Source organism: Phocoena phocoena, chromosome 18, assembly GCF_963924675.1.
Source record: "Phocoena phocoena chromosome 18, mPhoPho1.1, whole genome shotgun sequence".
NCBI lineage: Eukaryota > Metazoa > Chordata > Mammalia > Artiodactyla > Phocoenidae > Phocoena > Phocoena phocoena.
This window is the reverse complement of record NC_089236.1, coordinates 11,754,166-11,774,210: the sequence shown is the minus strand read 5'-3', so window position 1 is coordinate 11,774,210 and position 20,045 is coordinate 11,754,166. Positions and strand designations below refer to the sequence as shown.

Genomic DNA, 20,045 nt, shown 5'->3' with positions numbered 1-20,045 from the left:
TTAATTTTTTAGCTCAGTCTTTTTCCTTTAGTGTAGAGATTTCAGCCATGTATTTTCTATAGAGGATCTTTTCTGCTTTGGCATTCCAAGAGAATTGTTGAAAACAAAATGCACCAAGAAAATCAAGAGGGCTGAAGGTTCATTCCCTGTGTTTTTAGAATTTTTTACTGCATATAAGCTGAATCCTCCTTCCATTCTCTTTCCCTGTACCCATCAACTGCCCTTAGCACTCACTCTCAGCAGGTGAGTATTTCCAAAGATACTCCTCCAAACTTTGAACGGTTATCTTGACCCACCGTCTTTGTGGGGGCAGCACTGTATGTCAACTCCTGTTGTAAAGTCCTCACTGCTAATGCTCCATGTTAATTAAACAAATATTTCCTGAGCATCTACTGTGTGCCAGGCTTGTATTAGTTTGTAAGGATACAAAGATGGTTAAACTGCAGTTCTTGTCTTCAAGTTGGGAAACAAACATATATAACACTATGATAGTGTAGTAAGGGCTGTGACAGCCCAGAGAAAGAAGGGGCTAAATCTCATTAATAGGGTCAGAGAAAAAAGACTTATAAATTGGGACATGAAGGATCTTGCCAGGAGAAGGGCCAGGAGGACATCACCACCTGAGAAAACAATGAGAGTTAAGGCACAAAGGCATGGAAGTATATGGCGTGTTTAAGGAGCAGTGGCTAGTCCAATAAAAATGAATGGTAGCATTACAGGAAAGGGAGAAGATGGTGGTAGCCTAGTTGGTTGCACTGAGATTACACAGGGCCATGAAGGCATAATTGTGTTGTAGGTATTAGGGGGTGAAAAGGGATTTTTAGTAAGGCCATGATTTGATTTTTATCTGAATTTTGGAAACAGTGGTACAGTGGTAGAGGGGATGGCTACACGTGAAGAGCCAAGAGCCAGGAAGGCTCCATGAAGTCATCCTGGAAAGAATTGTTAGGACAGAATTTAAACAACAATGCTTAAAATGGGGGAGACTTCAAAAGGGAAATGAAACCAGGAATTTCACTGGATATGAGGCCAGAGGAAGAGAGAGGCATCAGAGATGTGGAGCAGATTTGCCAATCGAGGAGGAGAGGTGGAGAATGGGTCCCATTTTAGAACTGTCCCATGTGAGATGCTTCGGAAGCATCAGTGGGCAAGTAGTGAGGGACGGTGTGTAAGTCAGATGTGAGCTGACAATGTGTATTTGAGAGACCCTGGCATATAATAGTGATTTAAATAATAGAAATGTAAAATACCTCTCCCCTCAACCCAAGGAGAGATTTGTAAGGATAAGGATGAAAATGGAACCACGGGGAACATCTGCAGTTATAAGAGCACATCAGGAGGACCTTCAAGATGGCGGAGGAGTAAGACGCGGAGATCACCTTCCCCCCCGACAAGTACATCAAAAATACATCTGCATGTGGAACAACTCCTACAGAACACCTACTGAACGCTGGCAGAAGACCTCAGACTTCCCAAAAGGCAAGAAAATCCCCGTGTACCTGGGTAGGGCAAAAGAGAAAAAACAGAGACAAAAGAATAGGGACGGAACCTGCACCTCTGGGAGGGAACTGTGAAGGAGGAAAAGTTTCCACACACTAGGAAGCCCCTTCACTGGCGGAGACGTCGGGTGGGCAAGGGGGAATGCTTCGGAGCCACGGAGGAGAGCGCAGCAACAGGGGTGCGGAGGGCAAAGCGGAGAGAGTCCCACACAGAGGATCGGTGCTGACTGGCACTCACCAGCACTCACCAGGCCAAGAGGCTTGTCTGCTCACCTGCTGGGGCAGGCGGGGGCTGGGAGCTGAGGCTCCAGCGTCGGAGGTCAGATCCCAGGGAGAGGACTGGGGTTGGTGGCATGAACACAGCCTGAAGGGGGCTAATGTGCCACGGCTAGCCAGGAGGGAGTCCAGGAAAAAGTCTGGAACTGCCTAAGAGGCAAGAGACCATTGTTTCGGGGTGCGCGAGGAGAGGGGATTCTTCCCCTGTCTGCCTGCAGAAGGCAGAGCACCACCTAAATGAGCTCCAGAGATGGGTGTGAGTCAAAGCTATCAGCTTGGAACCCAGAGATAGGCATGAAATGCTAACACTGCTGCTGCAGCCACCAAGAATCCTGTGTGCAAGCACAGGTCGCTCTCCACATCCCCCGGGGAACCTGTGCAACACGCCACCGCCCGGGTCCCGTGATCCAAGGACAAGTTCCCTGGGAGAACACACGGCACGCCTCAGGCTGAACACACACTGGCCTCTGCCGCCACAGGCTCATCCAGCAGTACAATTATAACTACTGTACCCCTCCCTTCCCCGGCATGAGTGAGCCAGAACCCCCTAATCAGCCGCTGCTTTAACCCCGTCCTGTCTGAGCGAAGAACAGACACCCTCAGGCGACCTACATGCAGAGGCAGGGCCAGATCCAAAGCTGAACCCCAGAAGCTGTGAGAACAATGAAGAGAAAGGGAAATCTCTCCCAGCAGCCCCAGAAGCAGCAGATTAAAGCTTCACAATCAGCTGGATGTGCCCTGCATCTGTGGAATACCTGAATAGACAATGAAGCATCCTAAAATTAACACAGTGGACTTTGGGAGCAACTGTAGACTTGGGGTTTGCTGTCTGTGACTGATTTTTTTCTGATTTTTACGTTTATCTTAGTATAGTTTTTAGCACTTGTTATCCTTGGTGGCTTTGTTTATTGGTTTGGTTGCTATCTTCTTCTTTATTATCATTATTTTAATTTTTTATTTTAATAATTTTAAAATTTTATTATTTTCTTTTTTTTTTTTCTCCCTGTTCTTCTGAGCTGTGTGGCTGACAGGGTCTTGATGCTCTGGTCTGGTGTCAGGCCTGACCCTCTGAGGTGGGAGAGCTGAGTTCAGGACATTGGACCACCAGAGACCTCCCAGCCCCACATAATATCAACTGGTGAGAGCTCTCCCAGAGATCTCCATCTCAATGCTAAGACCCAGCTCCACCCAATGGCCAGCAAGCTCCAGTGCTGGACACCCTCTGCCAAACAACTAGCAAGACAGGAACACAAACCCACCCATTAGCAGAGAGGCTGCCTAAAATCATACTAAGTTTACAGATACCCCAAAATACACCACCAGACACAGCCCTGCCCAGTAGAAAGACAAGATCCAGCCCCACCCACCGGAACACAGGCACCAGTCCCCTCCACTGGGAAGCCTACACAAGCCACTGAGCCAACCTCACCCACTAGGGGCAGACACCAAAAACAATGGGAACTACTCACCTGCATCCTGTGAAAAGGAGACCCCAAGCACGGTAACATAAACAAAATGAGAAGACAGAGAAATATACAGCAGATGAAGAAGCAAGGTAAAAACCCACCAGACCAAATGAATGAAGAGGAAATAGGCAGTCTACCTGACAAAGAATTCAGAGTAATGGTAGTAAAGATAATCCAAAATCGTGGAAGTAGAATGGAGAAAATGGAAGAATTAACAAGGACCTAAAAGAACCAAAGAGCAAACAAACAATGATGAATAACACAATAAATGAAATTAAAAATTCTCTAGAAGGAATCAATTACAGAATAACTGAGGCAGAAGAATGGATAAGTGACCTGGAAGATAAAATAGTGGAAATAACTACCACAGAGAAGAATAAAGAAAAAAGAATCAAAAGAATTGAGGACAGTCTCAGAGACCTTGGGGACAACATTAAATGCACCAACATTCGAATTATAGGGGTCCCAGAAGAAGAAGAGAAAAAAAAAGGGTCTGAGAAAATATTTGAAGAGATTATAGTTGAAAACTTCCCTAACATGGGAAAGGAGTTAATCAATCAAGTCCAGGAAACACAGAGAGTCCCATACAGGATAAATCCAAGGAGAAACAGGCCAAGACACATATTAATCAAGCTAAATTAAATACAAATACAACCAAAAATTAAATACAAAGAAAAAATATTAAAAGCAGCAAGGGAAAAGAAACAAATAACATACAAGGGAATCCCTGTAAGATGATCTTTCAGCAGAAACTCTGCAAGCCAGAAGGCAGTGGCAGGACATATTTAAAGTGATGAAGGGGAAAAACCTGCAACCAAATTACTCTACCCAGCAAGGATCTCATTCAGATTCGACAGAGAAATTAAAACCTTTACAGACAAGCAAAAGCTAAGAGAATTCAGCAACACCAAACCAGCTTTACAACAGATGCTAAAGGAATTTCTCTGGGCAGGAAACACAAGAGAAGAAAAGGACCTACAAAAACAAACCCAAAACAATTAAGAAAATGGTAATAGAAACATACATATCGATAATAACCTTAAACGTGAATGGATTAAATGCTCCAACCAAAAGACACAGGCTTACTGAATGGTTACAAAAACAAGACCCGTATATACGGTGTCTACAAGAAACCCACTTCAGACCTAGTGATACATACAGACTGAAAGTGACAGGATGGAAAAAGATATTCCATGCAAATGGAAATCAAAAGAAAGCTGGAGTAGCAATTCTCATATCAGACAAAATAGGCTTTAAAATAAAGACTATTAGAAGAGACAAAGAAGGACACTATATAATGATCAAGGGATCGATCCAAGAAGAAGATATAACAATTGTAAATATTTATGCACCCAACATAGGAGCACCTCAATACATAAGGCAAATACTAACAGCCATAAAAGGGGAAATCGGCAGTAACACAATCATAGTAGGTGACTTTAGCACCCCATTTTCACCAATGGACAGATCATCCAAAATGAAAATAAATAAGGAAACACAAGCTTTAAGTGATACATTAAACAAGATGGACTTAATTTATATAGGACATTCCATCCAAAAACAACAGAATGCACTTTCTTCTCAAGTGCTCGTGGAACATTCTCCAGGATAGATCATATCTTGGGGCACAAATCAAGCCTTGGTAAATTTAAGAAAATTGAAATCGTATCAGGCATCTTTTCTGACCATAATGCTGTGAGATAAGAAGTCAGTTACAGGGAAAAAAACAAAAAAACCACAAACACATGGAGCCTAAACAATACGTTACTAAATAACCAAGAAATCACTGAAGAAATCAAAGAGGACATTTGTCATTAGAAACAAGTGACAATGAAAGCATGATAACCCATAACCTATAGGTTTCAGCAAAAGCAGTTCTAAGAGGGAAGTTTATAGCAATATAGTCCTACCTCAAGAAATAAGAAAAATCTCAAATAAACAACCTAACCTTATATCTAAAGCAAATAGAGAAAGAAGAACAGAAAAAAACCCAAAGTTAGCAGAAGGAAAGAAATCATAAAGATCAGATTAGAAATAAATGAAAAAGAAATGAAGGGAACAGTAGCAAAGGTCAATGAAACTAAAAGCTGGTTCTTTGAGAAGATAAACAAAATTGATAAACCATTAGCCAGACTCATCAAGAAAAAAATGGAGAAGACTCAAATCAACAGAATTAGAAATGAAAAAGTAACAACTAACACTGTAGAAATACAAAGGATCATGAGAGATTACTACAAGCAACTATATGCCAATAAAATGGACAACCTGGAAGACTGAACCAGGAAGGAATAGAAAATATAAACAGACCAATGAAAAACACTGAAATTGAAACTGTGATTAAAAATCTTCCAACAAACAAAAGCCAAGGACCAGATGGCTTCACAGGCGAATTCTGTGAAACATTTAGAGAAGAGCTAACACCTATCCTTCTCAAACTTTTCCAAAATATAGCAGAGGGAGGAACGCTCCCAAACTCATTCTATGAGGCAGCCATCACCCTGATACCAAAACCAGACAAAGATGTCACAAAGAAAAAAAAACTGCAGGCCAGTATCACTGATGAACATAGATGCAAAAATCCTCAACAAAATACTAGCAAACAGAATCCAACAGCACATTAAAAGGATTATACACCACAAACAAGTGGGGTTTTTCCCAGGAATGCAAGGATTCTTCAATATATGCAAATAAATCAGTGTGATAAACCATCTTAAAAAACTGAAGGAGAAAAAACATATGATCATCTCAATAGATGCAGAAAAAGCTTTCAACAAAATTCAACACCCACTTATGATAAAAATCCTCCAGAAAGTAGGAATAGAGGGAACTTACCTCAACATAATAAAGGCCATATATGACAAACCCACAGCCAACATTGTTCTCAATGGTGAAAAACTGAAACCATTTCCTCTAAGATCAGGAACAAGAGAAGGTTGTCCACTCTCACCACTAATATTCAACATAGTTTTGGAAGTTTTACCCACAGCAATAAGAAAAGAAAAAAGGAATAAAGGAATAAAATAAATAAATAAAAAATAAAAGGAATCCAAATCGGAAAAGAAGCAGTAAAGCTGTCACTGTTTGCAGATGACATGATACCATACATAGAGAATCCTAAAGATGTTACCAGAAAACTACTGGAGCCAATCAATGAATTTGCTAAAGTAGCAGGATACAAAATTAGTGCACAGAAATCTCTTGCATTCCTATACACTAATGATGAAAAATCTGAAAGAGAAATTAAGGAAACAGTCCCATTGCAACAAAAAGAATAAAGTACCTAGGAATAGACCTACCTGAGGGGACAAAAGATCTGTATGCATAAAACCAGAAGACACTGATGAAAGAAATTAAAGACAACACAAATAGATGGAGAGATATACCATATCCTTGGATTGGAAGAATAAACATTGTGAAAATGACTCTACTACCCAAAGCAGTCTACAGATTCAGTGCATTCCCTATCAAACTACCAATGGCATGTTTTTGCAGAAATAGAACAAAAATTTTCACAATTTGTAGGGAAACACAAAAGACCCAGAATAGCCAAAGCAATCTTGAGAAAGAAAAATGGAGCTGGAGGAATCAGGCTCCCTGACTTCAGACTGTACTATAAAGCTACAGTAATGATAACAGTATGGTACTGGCACAAAAACAGAAATATAGATCAATGGAACAGGATAGAAAGGCCAGAGATAAACCCACATAGATATGGTCACCTTATCTTTGATAATGGAGGCAAGAATATACAATGGAGAAAAGACAGCCTCTTCAATAAGTGGTGCTGGGAAAACTGGACAGCTACATGTAAAAGAATGAAATTAGAACATTCTCTAACACTGTATACAAAACTAAACTCACAATGGCTTAAAGACCCAAATGTAAGGCCAGACATTATAAAACTCTTAGAGGAAAACAGAGGCTGAACACTCTATGACATAAATCACAGCAAGATCCTTTTGGACCCACCTCCTAGAGAAATGGAAATAAAAACAAAAATAAACAAATGGGACCTAATGGAACTTAAAAGCTTTTGCACAGCAAAGGAAACCATAAACACAACGATAAGACAAGTCTTAGAATGGGAGAAAATATTTGCCAACGAAGCAACTGACTAAGGTTAATCTCCAAAATATACAAGCAGCTCAGGCAGCTCAATATTAAAAAAACAAATAACCCAATCCCCAAATGGGCAGAAGACCTAAATAGACATTTCTCCAAAGAAGATATACAGATTGCCAACAAACATATGAAAGGATGCTCAACATCACTAATCATTAGAGAAATGCAAATCAAAACTACAATGAGGTATCACCTCACATAGGTCAGAATGGCCATCATCAAAAAGTCTACAAACAATAAATTCTGGAGAGGGTGTGGAGAAAGGGGAACCCTCGTGCACTGTTGATGGGAATGTAAATTGATACAGCCACTATGGAGAACGGTATGGAGTGTCCTTAAAAAACTAAAAATAGAACTACCATATGACCCAGCAATCCCACTATGGGGCATATTTCCTGAGAAAACCGTAATTCAAAAAGAGTCATGTACCACAGTGTTCATTGCAGCACTATTTACAATAGCCAAGACATGGAAGCAACCTAAGTGTCCATCGACAGATGAATGGATAAAGAAGATGAGGCACATATATACAATGGAATATTACTCAGCCATAAAAAGAAACAAAATTGAGTTATTTGTAGTGAGGTGGATGGACCTCGAGTCTGTCATACAGAGTGAAGTCAGTCAGAAAGAGGAAAACAAATACCATATGCTAACATATATATATGGAATCTAAAAAATAAAAATAAAGGTTCTGAAGAACCTAGGGGCAGGACAGGAATAAAGATGTAGAGAATGTACTTGAGGACATGGCGAGGGGGAAGGGTAAGCTGGGACGACGTGAGAGAGCAGCATGGACATATATACACTACCAAATGTAAAATAGATAGCTAGTGGGAAGCAGTCACATAGCACAGGGAGATCAGCTCGGTGCTTTGTGACCACCTAGAGGGGTGGGATAGGGAGGGTGGGAGGTAGGGAGACGCAAGAGGGAGGGGATATATGTATACATATAGCTGATTTACTTTGTTATACATCAGAAAATAAGACAACATCGTAAAGCAATTATACTCCAATAAAGATTTAAAAAAAAAAAAACTCATTTGTCTGTCTTGCAAAAAAAAAAAACCAACACATCAGCAGAGACAAGGGGACAATGAGAATGCAGTAACGGAAGTCAAAGGGGCAGAAAGTTTTGAGATGGAGGAAGAGGCAGAAATGTTAAGAGGGCAAGTAGCATGAAAACTGAAGGGAGGTCATGAGAACTGGAGCTAGGTCGTAGGATTTGGCAGCGAGGACACCACTGGTGACCTGTGCAAGGTCCATTTCAGGGGGCATGTTTTCCCAGGGGGTCATTATGGGACTGACCCGGGGCTGACTCCCAGGCTAAACTCCAAGGAGAGGCTGCCCTGCAATCAATACCTGGTAGGGTGTGGGCAGAGTACCCAGAGCCCATCAGTCCCAGGACCCTCATCCACCCTGATCCTTGGTTCCTTAAGTGCCTGATTCCCTCATAGTAACCACGGCGTATTCTGGGATCCCAGCTGACACATTTTCATAATTTTAAATCAGAGGACTCCAGATGACTCTGTTTTATTGTTGAATTAGAGATCTCTTTCCTTTTACCCTGAAATCGTCTTTGACTCCTTTTCCCCCTCCTCTTCCACATTTCGTTGATCACCAGTCTTTGTGGCTCTTCCTCTGCTGTCCTAGGACTCTGCTTTCTCACAGCTGCAGAAGCCACTTGCTAGCTGGTCTCCTCCCTGTCTTTGTTCTCTGCCCCTTACATCTGCCCTGCGCACTGATGTCAGACCTGTTGCCATTACTTACCGTCTGCTAAATAAAGTCTGGACTCTATTCTTAGATGAAAAACTGTCTTGATTTGGCCACAGTCTTCCTTTCCAGCTGTATCTCCCCTGTCTTCTCTGGACTTGTGCTCCAGCCTATAAACCAACTTAAATTTCCACCAGATACTCCTTGGACTTTTCCACCTCCTACCTTTATTCCTATCACTTTCTAGAAGCCTTCCTTTGTCACTTCTGGTCAAAAGCGCACACCACCAGGTTGGCCCCGCCGACCTCTGTGAGGGTCTTTCCCACCTCCGCAGACCTGTGACAGTTGATTTGGCTCCTGGGCTACAGGTGACGTGCTGTATTACCCTCCCAAGTCTTAAGGTTTCTGAGGGCATGTGTTCTTTTCACATCCTACCATGCCTTCAAGTTCATGGTCACTACTAAGTAAATGTTGACCAGATGAGTGAATTGAGGAACAATAGGATTTTTTCAAGTTGCTTAGACTTCCTGAGGTTCAAGGGCCTTTTTGTAAATATTTATTAAATAATTAATTCATAGAGCCATGTTCCTTTCTCCATCCCCACTGTTTTCTGTTGACCTCCCCACTTGCCATTGTTCTCAATAGATAAGATAGTCCCTTTGAATTGGACCCATTGTCTCAGCTTAAGAGAATGCAGACAAATGGAGAAAATTAGGGCTCCATCTCACCTATGAGGTGAGCACCTATGAAGATAAAATTAGGAAAAAAGAATTTATTCTCAAGAGTTCCCCCACCCATTAGATGCTTGTCTATTTTCTCTTTGCCTCAGTTGACTCCATCTGCTTTTTTTTCTTTTTTGTTTTCTTCTCAGTAATGTGGCAGGCAATGGACAAGGGCTGGGAAAACATATTTTAGAGTATCTACAGCCTCCTCCACGATCAGGGAGAGAGGGAAAGTCTAGGGCAAGCAGCCAGATCTCCTGGGCAGCATGCCTGAATCACCGCCCCCTGAACACACAGTCGGATACATAGACCCATAGACATGCAAACTCGATCCCTCCTCCCCTGCCTGCAAGTGCAGTGGCATAAATAAATGAGCCATCTTAAGTGCAAAAAGCAGATAGGGAAACAGCAAGATCGGTTTTCAAGTCCAAAAGGTTAGTCACCTTGTAATGAGATAGCCTTGCGTAGAGATTGTTCTAACTTTGGGACCAGTTTGAGGCATTTTAACATTTAGTTTTCACTTGCTGTCTGAGCCTGTTACCAACGAAACTGTAAAGGGAAGAAACCCTTTAAATTCACAAAGGGTTTGCTAACATAACATACACATGAGCTTAGAGTCATTTAAAAGAAGCAATGAATTCTAACAAGGAAGCCAAGTATTTCCCAATTCTAGAGTTTTTTTTAGTAACTTTCATATTCAATTGTAAGTTTTGGGAGACAGGGAACACTACACAGAGCCAGGCACGTGGTAAGTTCACGCCGTGTGTGCTGACTGGTTGATTACAGAATCCTGAATTCATGGCTCCAGTGAGTAGAGTGGGACCATCCATCTGAAATGATGAAGTATGAGGTGAGGTCGGATCTTTCATGGGGAGTGCTGTGCTGTGACAGATTCAAGCTGTAGTGTCCCTGATAGGCTGAGGTGCCCCTGAGAGGGACATGGACTAAAGATGGTGGAAGTCAGCCCCACAGATTTCTTCCACAGCTCTTTGGTGTCTGGTTATATAATTGATCATCACGGGATATGAGAATAAGCCAGCCTAAAGCTTAGCACTTCTCATTCAGGAGGTAACAAGCAGAGCAAAAGATACAGGGTTTAAAATGTGCCCAGACAGATCTGAGCAAAGGAAACCAGAACTGGATATAAGGCAGTGGATCTGAGGAGTACTTCGGTAATTCAGACGTTAGTGACTTCGATTAAGATAACTAATTGTTAGACCTGCTTGGCCATTTAAAAACAACCATATGAAGTTGAATTTTTCCCATTCAAAATAAAGAATTATTTAATACAGGCCTCTGTAAAATAACACCGTTTGTTAGTTGAATTTTAATGAGTTCTATTAAATAAGTGACAAAGCCCTTTTTTACTGGCACTCAGGGACTTCTGGTATTACAGGATTAAAACACAACTGAACGCAGTACATGTGTCAAACTTACTTATGAAAAGAAATTAATTATTCCAGCAGTGATCCAACCATAAGGTGTATGATGTTTTCTGGAGGTCAAGAACCATTTTAAGAAGTTGCCAAGAGGATGCTTTTTAGGTGGCCAAGAGGAAGAGCGTGAACAGAACTCTGACCTTAAGAATGCAGTCGTTCCCAACTTACAGGCAGATCATGTTCGAAAAATGTGTGATTGTAGATGACTTTTTGGAACTCGAGCTTCATTTCTCCAGAGAGATGGCAACACAAGTAGAAGCTGTGAGCCTAGTGGCTGTCAATAAAGGAGGTGGGTTGGAGTGCCCCAGTGAGAGAGAAGCCTACACATCCTCAGCTCTCCAGACAGGGGCAAGAGTCCTTGACATTTCCTGAGGTGCCAGGACAGGCCACTCATGGGAAAAGTGCGCAGTTCTTTGAGTAAGATGCGAGTGAGACTCAGTTCTAGCTCTGCTGCCTTTGAGATGTTCGTCTTTGGGCTAGTTACCTCTCTGAACCTGTTTCCTCATCTCCAACAGGAAAAATGACACCAACCTACAACACAAGTTTTCTCTCTCTCTCTCTTTCTTTCTTTCTTTCTTTCTCTCCCTCTCTCTCTTTCTTTCTCTCTCTCTCTCTTTCTTTCTCTCTCTCTCTTTCTTTCTCTCCCTCTCTCTTTCTCTCTCTCTTTCTCTCTCTCTCTTTCTTTCTCTCCCTCTCTCTCTCTCTCTCTTTCTTTCTTTCTTTCTTTCTTTCTTCATTCAATGCACCTCCAGCCTTAATCCTCTTCAATCAATCAGTTAACCACATCTGATAGTTTTTACCTCTTAAATCTCTCTGGAATGTTTCCATTTCCCTGCACCTCCACTGCATTACCCTAGATGGAGCCACACCATCTCTCTGACCACAGGACCTTTTAAATGTGCCCCTATCTCTCCTACCTGGACATTCGGCTAAGAGGTATCCCTGCTGCCATTATTGTTCCCCTCTCAAGCATTCTTGACAGGGTAAGAGCTCTTCAGAGCTTTTAAAAATGCAGATCTGATCCCCTGGGTTCCAGCTTAAAATCATCCAATGGCTTCTCATTGTGCTTTGGATAAAACCCAAACTCCTTAACTTGAATTTCAAAACCCTGCGTTATGTGACCCCTGCCACCTCCTCCATCCTCATTCGTAAGGTCCTTCCCTCCAACTCCACTTGGCTGCTATGCTGACTTGTTTAGGTCCCTTCAAAGCACCATGCTTGCTCCCTCCTCCGTGCCCAGCCATGAAGCAGGTGGTCCTCTTGCCTTGGAACGCTTTCCCTCTGCCCTACCCTCCTTCCCCTGGCAAACTCCTCCTAATCCTTAAGATCTGGCTTCACTGCCTCTTACCCTCTCTGTAGGGTGTAGGCCAGTCTTGACCCCATAGGTGGTTAGGATTCCAACAGCAACATGCAGTACTCCCCCTCTCAGAATACTCTGTTGTGATCACTAGTTGAGCTATGTGATTTCCCTGCAGGTTAGAAGGCCGGTGCAGTAGGGAAAGTGGTGGTAAGGAGTGCAGAGATTTCGGCCTCCACCCTGTATTTGCTGGTCAAGTTGCTTATCATCTTTATGCCTCCTCATCTATAAACTAATACTGCTTGCCTCACAGAGTTATCCTGAGAGTTAAATGAGATAATATGTGTGTGTGTATGTGTGTGTATATATTTGCATATATGTGTATATATTGGGTTGGACAAAAAGTTCATTCGGGTTTCCCTGGAAGATGTTATGGAAAACTCAAATGAACTTTCTGGCCAACCCAGTATATCAGTATAAAAGGTTTAAGTGCGTTAACTAGTCCATAGAAAATAAGTCTTCAATAAACTGAGATGCACGCGTAATGAATACTTAGTAAACGCAAGCTTTTTGTTGTCGCTTTGTTTTTTTTTTTAAGCTGAGTATCGCTACGTCTGTTTTCCTGGGAGTGCACTTTCTCTTTTTCTTTATGTGCCATTGGCTTGGTAAGATTAGAGTCCCAAAAGTAAAACTGTGAGTACTGTGTTTGCTTTCCCATTTACTCATTTCTTCCCAATCTGCGTAGCCTGTAGGAGTGATGTAAAGACGTAAAGTAATGTAGAAAGTGGGCGAAGAAAATATTATGTTCACAAAGCCTGTTTTCCAGTCAACTCCTAGGGGATCCCATGCCTTATTAGTTGTGGATTCTGCCTCTGCCCACAGTTCTTTAGTCCTTGCCTGTTTCGGAGCCCTTCCTATTAGAGGCACTGGCGGGGCAGTGCAGTGCCAGGAGGCCCAGGCATCAGGCTCATTCAGCAAAGACAGGACCATAGAATGCAAGCAAATGAAAGCATTCTCAGTGCTTCCTACTTCAATCTGCCCCCCAAAAAAACAAAAAAACAAAACATAGGTGTGTTCGTGTGTGTGCGTGTGTGTGTTTTAGAGGGAGTCTCCAAATACATGTCAAAGGCAACACACAAATTAGTGCAGCATGAGTTCTGTGACATTTGGTAAAGGTCTTTGGAGAAGATGACAAAACAAGGAGCTTCCCAGTTCCGTGGCCCCTAAGGTTTGGTGCAAACACTGTGTGTGAAAAATCACCAAACATGTACCTCACCACTGAATTTTGTGAGGGTCGACTTATTACCCCTGTTACCTGGTAGTCTCCAGGCTTTAGAAGAGTTCTTGTCATTTTGATTTTTTAGATGAGTCACTGGGTTTGTTGCCCCCAGAGGCACTTCATTATGATTCAGTGTAAAGCCCTGAAAGGACTCGGCTTCCGGGAGTTAGGGGTGGGATGAGGGCTGCAGTGGTTCCGCGTTGGCATGAGGCTGAATTGACACCTTTGATGTAGCCTAAGACAGAACCCGCACCTCCCACTGCTGCTCGGAAGACGTCAGCCTTACGCAGAAAAGGCATCTGCTAAGGAATCCTGCTTCTCATTCAGCCTGCTCTGGGAGCAGCCTTAGCCATCGTTAACTAATCCAACTGCTTCCCTCCTCCCCTGCGGTGCTGGGCTTAGTGCTAAGAAGGAGTTTCGCCTCTTGTTCTTGTCAGGTTAGGCACTGAGACTGTGTCCATGTTAGAACTCATAGAAGGTAAGTTAAATGCATGATCCCTCTCCCTCACGGAAAGATGTTTATTTTGCGCCCTGGAGGACATTTGTGTCTCATTGCTAATCCTACTTCGTTGCTGTGGATGTAAAACATGTAAAAATGTTGACATTTTTACAGGCAAAATAGTGGCGATCTGATACATCTTTACAGAGTCATGTCTTTAAGTGTTTTATCAGTTCTTAGAGGTGTTGTTACTCAGAGAAAAGAATGGCTTACGTGAGTTCTGTGGCTTTGATTCCTTTTAGGGATAATGTTTAAAAGTCTTGAGAGTCAGGTTGATTCTCGTGATGTAAACCTATTAAAAAGCAGCTTTTATTTTCGACAGCAGTACAGACTAACGGTGAGGAGTTTCTGAGTGTCTGTGCCAGTTACTTTGTCTTGCTGGAGGCAGGTCCTTCTGAGTTAGGCTGGGGGATGCATAGGGCGCAAGTGGATGTGGGAACTTCTAGAAGTGAGTTCTTAACTCTAAAAAGACAGTGATCTGTTTTCACAAGACACTGGGACTGTCACTTGTGAGCTGTGCTAATATTTGCTCTCACTGGGTTGTACTGGGAAGCTAAACTAAAGAAGGAAGCATGAAGTCCATTGAAAATGTCTCAGAACTGCATGCCTAAAATCTCCATGGGCACAGCTAAGAGCATCATTCATAAATTCATCAGGAAAGTTGTGCAAAGTACATTATTATTCTTTTTAATGTAACCTGCTGCTATATTCAACACTGGATTAGCAAAGCAGTGAGTTTCTGAAGAAGGTTTCTCCCAGAAGCTATTTTTCAGCACTATAGATAAAAAGGTATCTGGAATTTTAGCAAATGTCCCTCTTTAATTGGTTGTTGCTCTGAGAAGATTTGTCGTGAGAATTCTTTAGTAAGCCACTTTTTCACTCTGTGATCCTCTGTGTTTCTAGTTAATGGAACCCCTGGGAGTCAGCTCTCTACTCCGCGCTCGGGCAAGTCTCCAAGCCCATCACCCACCAGCCCTGGAAGCCTGCGGAAGCAGAGGGTAAGGAAATGAGCGCGCTCCTTGTTTAAGACCTGTCCATGTCTCGGTGCAGATGGCACAGGTGCCAGCAAATAGGCCTCCCATGATAGCGCTGCTTGTCTCTAAGGAAGAACCAGGCGAGGACAGGAGGTGACCGACCTTGGGTCATTTATTATGGCTGTGGTTTCTCTTAGCTACGACTCAGGGCTTTAAATTTCCCTGTAAACTTGTCCTGATCTTAATTCCAGGGAGAATGGACAGTTGCTGCTTCACTTTGAAATACCTCACTCTTTTTGTCTCGAGTGCACAAAGACGTTAATGGCACTGGATTGTAAGCTTCCTTAGCTGAAATGAGTTTCATTAGAGATATCATCACTGGTCACCAGCCTTCCTTAAGAAAGAAAAGGAAAAGTGCCTGGATTGGAGGTGGGCAGGCCCTGGTGGGAGTTGCTTTAGGGCAAAGGATGGTGGTCCAGAGCCCCTGAGGGTTTGTGCTGCAGAGATGGTTGCATGTGACCTGTGTTTTTGTGAATGAAACCCACACTGAGCACCTTCTCTTTCATCATGACCTGCATTTATCTTTGAGCTTCTTGTGTAATAATGGAGAAGTTGATTGAGCTTGGAGACCAAAGACAAAAAAGTTACCGGAAACAGTGTTCGTTTCTCTATGCTAAGGAAGGGGGTGGGATTAGCTTTTCTTTCAGGATGGAAGAACTACTGTTCAGAACGCCTCACAATCTCTGCGGTTTGTCTTTCCCAGTAAGACCAAGGCAAGAATCAAAGGAGTGGGACGGGGAGGAGGGGCATGGCACAGTGGAGGCAACAGGAGGCCTTTCACTGGCCTGATTTCAAAGGCAAGGTGCAGAGGGAGGTTTCAGGACATTTTAAGAAGCTAGGGCTCTTTGGCAGCTTTTGAACTCAAAGATTGGATTCATGAATTTCATTTCTTGTACTATGTGCTTTAAAATGAGACTTTAGGGCTTCCCTGGTGGCGCAGTGGTTGAGAGTCCGCCTGCCGCTGCAGGGGACACGGGTTCGTGCCCCGGTCTGGGAAGATCCCACATGCCGCGGAGCGGCTGGGCCCGTGAGCCATGGCCGCTGAGCCTGCGCATCTGGAGCCTGTGCTCCGCAGCGGGAGAGGCCACAACAGTGAGAGGCCCATGTACTTCAAAAAAAAAAAAAAAGAGACTTTATGTTCCATACCTTTAAACTGCCTCCAAGAGGGAAGCTCCTCTTTGCTAGCCTCCTGCCAAGGTTGTGTCCACACACCCTCTGGGGGGGGTGGGTGAATGAGTCAGTCCCCAGTCCCCTTTGCAGCCTGGCCTGCCACTTAGCAGGTTGTACTGTCCTGCTCGCTCCACTGAACCGCCTGCCATCAGGTCCAGCTGGTTTTGATTATTGCACGAGGCCTGGAACTGGGCACCAGCTCCTCCGCTAAATGGCTGTGTTATCTTTGATAAGTCTGTTATCCTCTCCCGGCTTCAGTCAAAACAAAACAAAATAAAAGGCTCTTTCCAGATAGAAAACCCAATAATGCGACTCCAGTTCCAGCTGAGTGTTTTCACTATGGTTTCTTCATGGCCACAGTCTGAGCTGGCACTTTAAAGTACAAGAATCATTAGTGAGCTACTAGAAGAAGGGGCCAAGTTCATTTACTCTCCTAAATGTCTATGGTTGAGTGGAGGAAGGGCTAGTGGAGTGAGTGATGCTTTTCTTATAAATGTTACCCAGTGAGGCCCCCATCTATAGAGGCAGCCATTAGAAATAGGGCAGATTGGGGACTTCCCTGGTGGTCCAGTGGTTAAGACTTTCTTTGCTTTCCAATGCAGGGGGTATGGGTTTGATCCCTAGTTGGGGAATTAAGGTCCCACATGCCATGTGGCCAAAAAACCAAAACATAAAAGAGGCAATATTGTAACAAATTCAATAAAGACTTTAAAAACAAAAAAAAAAAAAAAAGAAAAAGAAATAGGACAGATAGGGCCCTCTTACATAGAATAGTCTCTCTTTTGAGGTGTATACCTTGGAGACTCCACCTGGCATAGAAATCCCTCTTCATCCTTTGGGCTAATTAAATTAGATTCAGGATTTAGCTCATGCTTTGTTGTTGAGATTAGATTAGAATGAGTGAGACTCCCTGCTACAGATCCGAGCTTCCCTCCTGCTGGCTTATGGTGGAGACTCCATCTTGGGGATGTAAAGCGTTTGACTCAACTCTCCCTTTGTTGGTAGAATGAGGATAGAATTTGCTTCTTCCGCCCTCTGTATTTCCTCCTTCACTATGATTTTGTCCAACTGAGGCAGAAAATTTCCATCCAGCTCCTAGCAGCTGTGTGGCCAATGGCTTATGTAATTAACACTGCCAGTGCTTGGGAAATGATTATAAGGGATGGTTCTCTTGGAGATTCTTCATTTTGTCATTTAAACTACCAGTGCAAGCTCCGTACTTGACAGGGAAAAACAATCTCGTTTGTTTTAAGGAGACAAAAGGTTTATCATCATCTGAAAACATTTATTAAACACATGTTGTGAGCAGAGCACCAGGTAGTTTAGAGATGGTTCAGTTTCCAGGCTTTTGAATTGAGGCCGTAAATGAACATCCTCCATCCATGTACCATGTCAATGAGTAGAAACATTCCCAGCTGCTTTAGTGAGAGGAGCTTTCATCTTGGTGTGGAGGCAACTGCATCAAATAATCCCTCCCAGTTAAAATGAGCCTAGAATATCCCTAAAAACTGATCCTGTTTCAAATTTGGTTAATATTCTTCTCAAATGGCTATACTCCTATGCAGGAAATACTGAAATAAGTGAAAGATGGCAAGTGCTAAAAGAAGACACATCAAGGAATAAATTAACTCTTTTTATTGCAAATTGGAAAACAGTAGCTACTTCTCTTTTTCTTTCTGTGTTGCCTAGCAACATGGCCAGGGAAATGAGTGGGCTGCCTCTCCCTGCAACACACACTCACACTTCCTACCTCATTTTGAAACACAGGAATATAAGCTGCTTTTCTTTTTTAAGGAATATTGAGACATTTGACCGCTTCTTCACAAACAAGAAAATCTATATTTTTATTTATGTTAATTATGCTGGTTTAATCAGCTTTTTTCCTTCCCTTAATATTTTTGTTACCTCTTTTGGTATTTTAGAATAGTCCTATACAATAGGAGTCTGCATGCCAGATATTTTTCTTCTTGAAAGCGCTGATGGCAGTGTACCAAGCAACTGCCCTATTTTTCCAAAACACTGTTATTTAAATTGCTGTCTAGAAGCGTTTGGTCACAGATGCAGATCCGGGAGGATCTTTTCCATCCATGAACTTTCTGGGGTCCTGTTTCTTAATACATCAGGAAGAAAAGTGTTTGATTGTGTAGGTGGCGTGAAGCTCCCCGTGATACTCCCACATGGCTGACTTCTGTAGATTATCTGATCAGTCAGTTGATGTGAAGAGTGGGTGGTTCAAAATAGAAAAGAAGCCAGGATTCTAGACACTCTCTGCAGATCTGAGCTCGTTGCCTGGTGACCAGCAGAGGGATCTCTTAGCAGAAAAGGGCGGAGGGGAGAAGAGGGAAGGTGACGGGTGAGCGGTTGGGGAATGAGGATAAACACTGGGAAGGGAGCAGGGAGGTCAAGTTCGCCTTCTTTCCGTCTTCCAAACATACCATTTTGAAAAGGCAATGTTTATTGGGTGTATGCGGGGTGCAAATGCAACCCTTGAGTTGCTGCTCTGGGGCCAGAATTTCCTGAATGCCAGCAGGGGCTCCTAATCAATTATTGCCTGAGGTAAGCACCTTCCTCTTCTACCCAGAATGGGAAGGAAACGTTCAAGGAAGAATTGCCTAGATACATAGTAGCAGAGTTTGGTGTTGACAGACCTCAAGGGCCCAAGAACCCAACTGGACACAGAGGAAGGCAAAAGCTCATGAGCAGATCAAGCCAATAAGGCAGAATAAACAGCCTTTTCATCTATTTAGATGCTTTCATGATCTCAGAAACCGAGGATGCCCATTCAGTATTGTTCCACTCCTAAGAGAGCGCAGGGCACCTAAGAAAGCCGAGTAAACAAATCTATGCCTGCCCTTCATCCTACAGGACCTGTACCGCCCCCTCTCTTCAGATGATTTGGACTCAGTAGGAGACTCAGTGTAAAAGAGACAATGGAGCAGTGTATATGGTTTGTGGTTGGGTGAAGGTTTCACGTTTCCTAAGCAAAAGTCTAACAGCAAAATACACAAAAGAGTTTTGCATACCTTGAAATTATGAAGACTAAATCATATAGAAGGAAATATCCAGGCATTTTATATTAATCCCTGAAAGAGATTTTTTTTTATATCTCCTACGTTGATTTGACTGAGGGAGCTTGAACACAAACTGGCTCAGTTGGTGAGGTTTTTGTGCCAGGCCTGGCTCTAGATGAATTTCATGTATGGGCCTGATCTTAGTTTCAGAACATGCTAATGGTGTAGCAAGACAGTCATAATTTCTGTAGATGGGGTTTTCATTTTGATCATAAGTAAACATGTAGATACAAATTTTCTGTACAATTCTGTACAGATTTTCTGGCTAAGCAGATTTAAATGCCACTAGCAGACATTTTTTCTTAAAGTTATACTCTCCTTAAACTTTACATTGCTGATTTTAAAGTACTTTTGTTGCAAAATAATCAAAATATTCAAGTAGGGTTCTTCTTCTTCCTAGACAATATTCAGAGCTACCTGTCATTTTGTGGGTTAGTCTAGGTGAGGAAAAACACCCA

General features: G+C 42.7%; 1 protein-coding gene across 8 annotated transcripts in view; it reads left to right on the top strand.

Annotated features, from left to right (window-relative positions):
• DCLK1 (doublecortin like kinase 1) overlaps positions 1-20,045 on the top strand; it is a 335,075-nt gene that overhangs the window by 245,535 nt on the left and 69,495 nt on the right. For 3 of the 8 annotated variants that reach the window (XM_065895852.1, XM_065895851.1, XM_065895853.1), the window contains exon 5: positions 15,216-15,310. In XM_065895852.1, the coding sequence (XP_065751924.1) occupies positions 15,216-15,310 (95 nt within the window). Of the gene's footprint in view, positions 1-8,224; positions 8,234-15,215; positions 15,311-16,543; positions 16,547-19,381; positions 19,439-20,045 lie in introns of those variants that run through there. The other 5 variants (XM_065895858.1, XM_065895856.1, XM_065895854.1 and 2 more) reach the window with 4 other exon arrangements.